We start from the raw sequence: 9546 nt of genomic DNA, 5'->3' as shown, positions 1-9546 counted from the left end.
TTTTTTTTTTTTTTTTTTTTTTAGTTTTTTTGGTACTGGAGATGAGACTCAGCACCTTGTGCTTGCAAGGCAGGCAAGGCACCACTGAGCTACATTCCCGGCCCGTTCCTTTCTTAGTATTAGTGAAAGAGCTTTACAAGTTTGCCTTTAGAACTGTGCATCTTAGGAAAAGTCCTTTCAGTGAGGAGGGATTATCAATACATTTTAAACTACAATAGGTGAGAAGAGACAATGGAGAGGAGTTGTTTAGGTCACTCTTCTGATAGGAAATCTAAGAAGAAGGTTAATTGTGACCTGGTCAAAAGTCAGAGGCAAGGGCCAGGGATTTGGCTCAGTTGGTTCCACAGCCTACTTCACAAACATAAGGGCCTGAGTTCAATTCCTGGTATCAAAAAAAGAAAAAAAGTCAGAGGCAAAAGCCAACAACACCCAGCCATGAGGCTCACTGGGTATGTGGAGGGGAGAAATGGAAAATCTCATGTTTTCAAATACACTGGGAAATGAGATCTCAAAATTAGATCCCCACAGGAGAGAGAGGAGTATTGCTTTGACATAGGGATGCCCCACATGGAGGTTTTATGTCTGTTGCTTGTCCTGGAAGAGAGAGGTCCCAAGTAATAGCTGTGACTTCAGAGCTAATTCATAGAGATAAAAGAGCAAATTAAGACTTTCTGTTTGATTAGCTTAGGAACCAGTTATAAGGGTTCATTCTCTCTGCTGAGGTGAAAGCTGTCTCCTGAAAAATAAGCCAAAAGAATACTAGGCCAAGAATCTAAAGTTCAAAGCCAAACCACTGAGAAGAGCTTCTAACTGCAAACTATGATGTGATTGAATTAGAAAAGAGCATTCAACTCATGTCATATTGTCACCTCAAACTCAACAACAAACTCTAAAATTGAACTCATCTTTCCCCCCAAAGCAGCTCCTTAGCTAAACTTTCCTGATAACAACAAAATATTGCAGTTTAGAATGCTTTTGTAATAATATATCCATTATGTCTTTTCACTGTCAAACACACATGAGGAAATTTAACTCAGAGTCATCAAAGGCTGCATGTTCCTGAGAGATCAGTTCTGGAAACCAAGTTTTCTAAGTCCTAATCTAGTCATCCATTAATTCCAACACACTGCCCTTCTCTCCATATTTGTGGAAAATTACCAGTCCATTTTCTAGCATTACTAAATGATACTTCATTTATATTGGCATTTAAATACTGTACACAGGCAGATTTTAGTAATATGAAGTCAGGTTTCTGAAGTAGCAAAGAGCAAACTAACCTTCAAATTTTTTATTCTTGTTTTTTATAAGACACATAGGTGAAAATGCTTTCCTATTATTAAAGTCAAAAGATGACAGAAATGAAATAAAATCTTAGCTCTAAGCCTAAGAATGCCCAGTTTGTAAATTTAACACGAGCAAACCATCATCAATCATGCATGTGAATGATTGTTGGTATCTGTTGTATGGTTTTGATGTTTGGTTTTCTTTAATTGGCAAGTTATTTTGGCTTTGTAGTTATATAAAAATTATCCACATATTCTAACAATCTGTGTTATACACTAGAATTTACTAAGAAAGTAGATCTTATGTTGTGTTCTTACCACAATTTTAAAAAGGATTATTAACATGAAACATTTACATATCTGGATTTCTGTATACAGATTTCTATTTGCAGTAAGATTATAATAAAAATACTTTAACTTTGCAGGGTAAAAAGCAGCTCCCACAATCCAGCCTCATCTCCATCCCTTCCCAGATGGTGGCCCCCTCAAGCCAGCCTACCCTAAGCCAACAGCTCTAACCATACCTTCCTGGCATTCTGTATCTACACCAAAAGTAGTCAAATTAACCTAGCAGGCCATTTCCTTTTGACTTTGGGCATCTATAGTTCCACAGCCCCAATTCTTTATTTGGAAATAAGTAATAAGGGAAATATTTCTACAATAGTAATACTGATTGTATAATTTCCTCACACAGGCATTTGCCTCAGATGAAATTATAAAATCTAAATAAAAGGTACTAATGTGAATCCCTCTGTGACTCTTCCATCTGCCTCAGCCTTTAGGCTTCCAGCCAAATACACCTGTGAGTGTCTGCTATGCCCAGCGTGTGGGTGACAGGACACCAAAGGATGTTTTAGAGGACAGTCTGAGTGCTTGGGGGGAGCTGCCTCCACTTCACAATGCACTGACTTTGAAGTGCCCACTAATTGTCAGTAGCATCTCTTGTCTCCAGTGGGTGGGGGAGAATCCAACCAAGGAAGATATCCTGCTCTTGATTTTAATAAGCCATTTAGGTTTCTTAACACCAAATTCTTGATTTGGTAGCATAACTTGATTCTTTTCTGTACTTTGTGACATCGCCTACACAAATAATTCATATAACCTACTGAATCTTTTTTAATAAGTATTTTTATTATTTTTGGTTCAATACTTTGGGTTTCTGCTTCTTGGTCTTACATGTGATTATCAGCTTAGTGAAGAAATCTAAATGTGCTCACTCACAGTTCCTAGGCGCAGCCTACCTTTGTGTACATTTTGTAGCTTCAGTTATTTGATCGTTGTAAATTACCCTCTGCAGTCACTGGATTAATGTTTTTCAAATACCCTAAAAATTGAAAATTGGTCAAGTGGACCTCCAAATTCAAGGGATGGGCCATCTTGCTAAAACTCTGTGGTAGCCAAGTTCAGAAAAGGGAGTGGGTGCTCCTGCCAAGAAGTTGGTGAAAACAGCTGCCACTGGCACGCTCAAGAGATTGTCGTTGTAACGTTGCAGGATCGCCTATCAGAGAAATGATGATGACGAAGAAGAGGCAGCCCGGGAACGGCGCCGCCGAGCCCGACAGGAAAGGCTGCGGCAGAAGCAAGAGGAGGAATCCTTGGGACAGGTGACCGACCAGGTGGAGGTTCATGCCCAGAACAGGTACTGTGCTCTTCAGAGTGGGGAATCTCTTGTGTCTCTTGGATAGAATCTGTCAGATTCTAGATAGAAAAGCATTCTTTTCTCAGCCAACCCAGCCCTTTTTCATTAATCTAACTTGTTTGTTGGTCAACAAATCACACTGGACGATCAAGCTGATGCAGACATTAGGATGCCACTATTCCCTACATAGAAGCACAAAACTAGAAAACGTATCCCTTGGGAAGTAGCTCAAATTGGGGAGCATAGTAAAGGGACATGGGTATGATCTCTGGGGTTCATCTGAATCCCAACGTGGCCTTTTACTTACTGTGTTTCTTCACCTAAGTGGAAATAAAAATTGTACCTTCCATTAAAGGATATTAAATAGTTTTGAAATTATGTGACAGTGCATATAAAACACACAGGGCCTTGCACATAGTAAGCACTCAATGACTGTCATTGTCATCAGAGTCTTACAGAGGAGATTAGTACCCAATGCCTTTGTATTTTTTAACTGAAGGATGAGGGACAGAAAAAAAATAAGTTTTAAATGGCATTCTGAGGCTTTTCCTGAATCTAATTATTAATGAAGAGTCAACAATAGCTTAAAAAGATTAAAAATAAGTCTATAGTTTTTCCGCTGTTAAAGTCTTGCTTCTACTTGTGTTTCTCTTCTGCTTTCACATTTTATAGTTATTTAATGATGTTGATTGAATTCAAAATTCCTTTTTCAGGAGAGCATACTAAGGTCTGAGAATGTGTAGCTTATCTCTGACATATTAATTGGCTACAAAAAGACATATTCTCCTTGTGGCTATATAGCTCTAATTCACACATAGCATCTGATAATTGTCATGATTTAGAAAGTCAAAGAAAGATTTAATGGAATCAGCTGGGTTCTTAAATGTATTTTAGTCTGGCTAGCACTCTGGAATTTTGTGGACATTTCTAAACATTATTAGAATTCAGTTGATCATAAAGCCTTGTGTGTATATTTTTCCCCTTAAATTCTAAAGACTTTGTCTTTCGTGGACATTTAATCCTTAACAAGTCTAATTCATAGAGATAGAGTCCAACAGCAACAGCTAAGGCCAAGAAGGCCTAAAATCTAAGCTTTGCTCTGCTGTATTCCATTGTTTAATTTGAAGTGTGTTTTTCCAAAATTAAGTGAACTTGAACATCAGAAGGGCCAAGTTTGGTACAAACCATGAAATCTGATGGCATTTCTAAACATTGCAAGGCACATGCTTCCAACTCTGGTCTCAATTCTGGTGTCACATGACTAGTTGTTTTCTGCCAAGAGAGACTGACACCCCTGGCCTGGGCAGTGCCCAGCATCCCACAAGAGTGAGGGAGATGATGGACATGGTACAGTTTGGTTTTGTAGAGATTTTCTTTTCTTTTTTAAAATCAACATTAAATTTAACCTTTATCCATGGTAGAGAAAAAGGACAAGAAGCCCTTTTTTACATGAACATCTTGTCGAGGAAGGTAGATAGTGTATATATCAGTTAAGATAATGCTGCTGTGACAATAAGCCCCTAGAGTTTAGTAATTTGACACAGTAACTCTTCCCAGTCCAGTGTGGGTATTTCTAACTACTAGATGGAGCCAGTCCGTCTTCCTTTCTTCTGTGACTCTGGAAATCCTGTGGAAGAACAGAATCTTCTAATCTAGGTGAGAGACAGAGACCAGGAGGACAGAAAATGCTCCTCTGATTCTTAATTATCTTATTTTTATTAGTACACATTTGCTGTACAAGTAGTTTATTTGTAATCCCAGGAAACTCTGGAGGGATGTAGGGAAGTGAGTCCAGGAAGAGAAGGCAGCCAAATACAAATGGTATTACCAAGCAAGTTACCCAGTGGGGATCTGGAGTGCAACATGTATCTCCGAGTTCTCCAACTCAGAAGGAAAGGGAACCTAAAATATCCATACACTACTGTTCATTAATTTTTGTTTGAGAGATGCCCTAAGTGCCATTCATATCCAAAGTACCGCTAGCATATTGAGAACATGTCAGAAAGACCAAAAGCAAAGACCTGCATGTGGTCCATTGAAATCCAAGCAGGTGTGTACTGAAATGTCCACTCCACACACGTGTAAGCATAGTCTTCTGATATCCTGATGTCATTCACTGGCTGTGAATGTAGCTGACTGATTAATTAGCAAGCTGTCTTTGGTGTTTTTCTTTCTGTTGTACAGTATCCCCAACGAGGAGGCCAAGCCAGCCACCACAAACACTCAGGCAGAAGGTGATGAGGAGGCTGCATTACTAGAGCGTCTGGCTCGGAGAGAAGAGCGACGCCAAAAACGTCTACAGGAAGCCCTAGAGCGGCAGAAGGAGTATGATCCAACAATAACAGACTCCAGTCTGTCACCGCCAAGCCAAAGAATGCAAAACAATACAGCAGACAATGAGACTACCGAGAAAGAAGAAAAAAGGGAGAGTCACCAAGAAAGATACGAGATGGAAGAAACAGAGGTTGTCACCAAGCCTTATCAGAAGAATGACTGGAGGGATGCTGAAGACAAAAAGAAAGAAGAAAAAGAAAAGGAAGAAGAGGAAGAAGAGAAGCCAAAGCAAGAGAGCCTTGGAGAAAATCAGGTAGAGGTGATGGTAGAAGAGAAAACAACAGAAACTCAAGAGGAAAAGGTGGTAATGGTGTTAAAAAATGGGCAGATCAGTGCAGAAGAGTATAAATTAGAGGAGGAGAGGGACCAATGCTCAGGGGAGATTTCTCATAATGAAAAGGAAGAGGAAGAAAGAGAAAGAGCCAAGGCAGAGAGGCTAAGGTTGGAAGCAGAAGAAAGAGAAAGAATTAAAGCTGAGCAAGAAAAAAAGATAGAAGAGAGAGCAAGAATCGAAGCAGAAGAAAAAGCAGCTGCTCAAGAAAGGGAAAGGAGGGAGGCAGAGGAGAGGGAAAAGATTAAGGAGGAAGAGAAAAGGGCTGCAGAGGAGAGAAGGGCCGCGGAGGAGAAAAAAGCCGCGGAGGAGAGAAAGGCAGCAGAGGAAAGGCAGAAAGCCAAGGCGAAGGCAGAGGAGAAGATTAGGATAGAAGAGCAAAAACAAAAAGAGCGGCTAGAAGAGAAAAGGGATGAAATTCAAGAGACAAAGATGAAAGGGGAGAAGGTACAAGAGAAAAGAGAGGGGAAACGGGTAAATGAAAAGAAAGTGCAAGAAGACAAACCTCATACCGCTGTCCTAAAGAAACAGGTACAGTAAGCAACTTGCACCCAGTGTGTGATGCCTGTGACTTATGAGAAATGTAATGCACATCAAATTTGGGACAGAGGCCACACGCATACATTTCACATGCCTCATCATTTGGCAGGTTATTCATTTTTTTCAGGTCGTACCCATATGCAAGCACAAAGCAATCGATGGATGGCTAAATTTATAATCAACCAAATTTATTGGGCCAATCAGAAAGAGATGAATTGCTTTGTGCCTGGTTGTTATGACTACCAAAAATGAATTAACCAATCATGATGGATATGGCAGTGCTGTGTTGATGTATGTTTCTGCATCTGCATCTGAATGCATTCTTTTTCACATCTTTCCTTTATCTGTAGGTCTACATGAGGCAAGAACCCTTAATTTCCCACCTTACCTATGTGTTTGATATTAAATTTTAAAATTGTAAAAACCAGGGTGAGAAATTGACATAAAGCATTATGGTCAGCTGGGCATGGTGGCATCTGGCTGGGATCCCAGCACTCTGGGAGGCCGAGCCAAGTTCAAGTCCAGCCTAAGCAACTTGGTGACTTAACAAGATAAAATGTAAAATAAGTCTGGGGATGTAGCCCAGTGTGAAAACCCTGGGTTCAATCCTTAGTATCACAAAAACAGAAAAATTATGGTCATTTTAAGACCATAAATTTTCATTTTAAGAAGGCAGAAATAAACCACCTGTGGTCAACTGGAAATTAAAGGAGGAAAGGATCCACTTGGAATTTTTATTTTAAAAATTTCAAAACCATGTTTTGCTATCATGTAGACCTGAGTTTAATGTAGACCTGAGTTTAATGTAGACTTGCAGAAAGTGACTCTTCAAGAATAGGGCCAATAACTAAAAGGTAATTAAGAGCATGCATCTGCTCCTTTTGCTGTCTGGGACACAGATTCCTGTGGTCTGAAAAAGGGTGGGAAAAGTAGAGGTGGGGTATTGGGGAGAGAGGAGTATAAACTACAAAAGTTTCTTTCTGTCTGCAAGGCTGCATTAAGAGTACTGTACCTAGCATCACCACACCCTCCCAAAAGAAAACAGAGACACTTGCATGCTCACCTTTTCAGAGCAAACTCTGTCACTGAGCTGAAGCTGCCTTTCACTCTGCTTCTTTCGGTACAAGAAAAGCTCATGCACATGGCTATAACTGAGATGATCATATGCAAAGTGCATCAAGCCACACACAAGGTTTGTAAAAACACATGAAGTATGCCATGCCATGCTAGATTTGAGGGACCACAACAAGAGGCACATTTAAAGACCCTGGTCACTCTGTAAAACCACTGGCACCAAGGCTGTAACTGAGGCACTAAGACAGCCAAAGGCAAGCCGTCCCACAGCACATGTGCAGTGATCTGAACACCTCTCACTCTTGCAAGCAAGAAAGGGCTGCTTTTACCTGAGTGACCTTAACTACTCTTGAAAATGAAAAGGAAGAAGAAAGGGAAGCTAAAGGGCAAGCTCAAAAACAAAAGTCCCAAGAAGACAAGCCTGCTTTCAAAAAGCAAGAGGTAAATGTTATTGAGAAATGATCTGGTAAGCAACAGCGAGCAGTCAGTGTTCCCATATATCTCAAGTCTGATGATTTTCAGAATTGTAAGCCATATCTCAATGGTTTTCAAGCCACGATTCATAACCTACTGAATGGTGAGATCACAAAATTTCTCAAAACTAGTTTATTGCCAGGTGTGGTGGCTTACTGCTGTAATCCCAACACTCAGGAAGCTGAAGAGCTGAGGCAGGAGGATCGCTGTGAGTTTGAGGTCAGCCTGGGCTACATGGTGAGTTCAGGACCAGCATAATCTACATAACAAGACCCTGTCTCAAAGAAAAAAAAATTAGTTAATCAGTATTTTACAAAATGAAATGGAATAGAAAAATATCTGAGGGCACTGCAGGTGGTAAGCATTGTACTGTCATATACACACACATATGTCTTTCTTTCTGTGGATCATACAAAGTTTGAAAACACTGGTTCAACCAATCCTTTCCTGCCTTCTCCTCCTGTGAGTGCTAATTTTTTTTTTTCTTGAGCCATCCTACTTGCATTTCAATCATGAAATATTTCCAACTGGCTTTGATTAATGCTTTAACTTTTCAGAGGAAAAATACTCTCCTACCTCTTAATCTCAGTAGAAAATTTGGTGAACTAAACATGATATTTTAGTTCTAAATGAAAAGTATGGCCAAATGTTCTGCATTGCATTTCTGAGGCACACACAGGAGCAAGTATCAGGGAATTTGGATATAGGTAAGTAAATGGGACTATTTTAAGTAGAATGTCATGGCACTCTACCATAATCACAGTCCACAGCAGAAAGTGTCATATTTATGCTAGCCCCAAATAATCCTATAAATTGTACTTTATCTAATAAGTTCAGGATACTTGAAAGTATTGAAACGGAATCATAAGAGATAGGAAGATCTGAATGGCCTCACCTATGGGACTGAGAAAGTGGCTTGTAGCCATTTAGTGTCAATCCAGAAGGACTCTCGCTACATTTCTCTACCCATGATGACATCTACTAAGAAAACTAAAACATGCAAAAGAAAAATCCATATTTAGAAGATAGATGATTGAATTAAATAGGAGAGGGGTTATTTTATTTAATGTTTTTATAAGATTCATATAAAAGAATAGCCTATTACATATTACATTTTTAACATGCATATTTCCTCTGTGTTTCTAATAGAATTTATGATGGTTTGGCGATGAAAATTAAATGTTAGCCCTGATCCTGTAAATAACTGGAAAACTACATTTAGCTCTAATGAGTCAGCTAAGAAAATAGTTGAACATGTTAGGAAACACTTCTCATTTTCTGACAAAGAATAACTACATATTCATCTACCAAAAAAGAAGAAAAAGAGATATTTACATAGGACTTAAACCCAAGTAAAAATGGAACACGTGTATTCCTCTACAAAGCTAGAGTATGGTAGTGAATACCTCTTATGTATAAAAGGAAGTGGGCATGAAATTGGACCTCTATGGTTAAACATGTAGGGAGAAGAGGCTGTAAAGAACACTGTTTAGATGTGTAAAATTTTATTTACCAATGTGTGATTTAACCAGAGCATTTTATTCCTGTATAGGACATCTATGAACTAGAAAAGGCTCATCTATTCAGCATTGTCCCCATCTCAGTAAAATACTTATGGTTTCAGCCCTGCTCCTTTCCCATTTTGCCGCAAAGCAAATTCCAATGTCTCAAAACATTTGGCCTCTTTTTTGCACAAGGCCAGATAAGCTCTTCAACCCAGGCTTTAAAAAAGAATCTGTATTCCTATTTTAACATTGTGTAGGTGGACTACTGGTTAAATGGTTAGATTTCCTCCAATCTAGTTAGTTGTGCCGTTGCTTCATATGATGGCTTTAAATCATTTTACACATCAGCCATTTTAACCTCTTCAT

At 39.2% G+C, this 9546-nt stretch overlaps 1 protein-coding gene across 6 annotated transcripts in view; it reads left to right on the top strand.

The window, feature by feature from the left end:
* The window catches only part of Cald1 (caldesmon 1), a 197436-nt gene that overhangs the window by 148884 nt on the left and 39006 nt on the right, over positions 1-9546 (top strand). For 3 of the 6 annotated variants that reach the window (XM_010616153.3, XM_010616152.3, XM_010616154.2), the window contains 3 exons: positions 2776-2922; positions 5107-6118; positions 7565-7642. In XM_010616153.3, the coding sequence (XP_010614455.2) occupies positions 2776-2922; positions 5107-6118; positions 7565-7642 (1237 nt within the window). The remainder of the gene's footprint in view (positions 1-2775; positions 2923-5106; positions 6119-7564; positions 7643-9546) is intronic. The other 3 variants (XM_010616157.3, XM_010616156.3, XM_010616155.3) reach the window with 2 other exon arrangements.

The sequence above is a fragment of the Fukomys damarensis genome, unplaced genomic scaffold (assembly GCF_012274545.1).
Source record: "Fukomys damarensis isolate Sample0158 unplaced genomic scaffold, DMR_v1.0_HiC HiC_scaffold_16, whole genome shotgun sequence".
Taxonomy (NCBI): Eukaryota; Metazoa; Chordata; class Mammalia; order Rodentia; family Bathyergidae; genus Fukomys; species Fukomys damarensis.
This window is presented reverse-complemented; position numbering and strand designations above follow the sequence as displayed.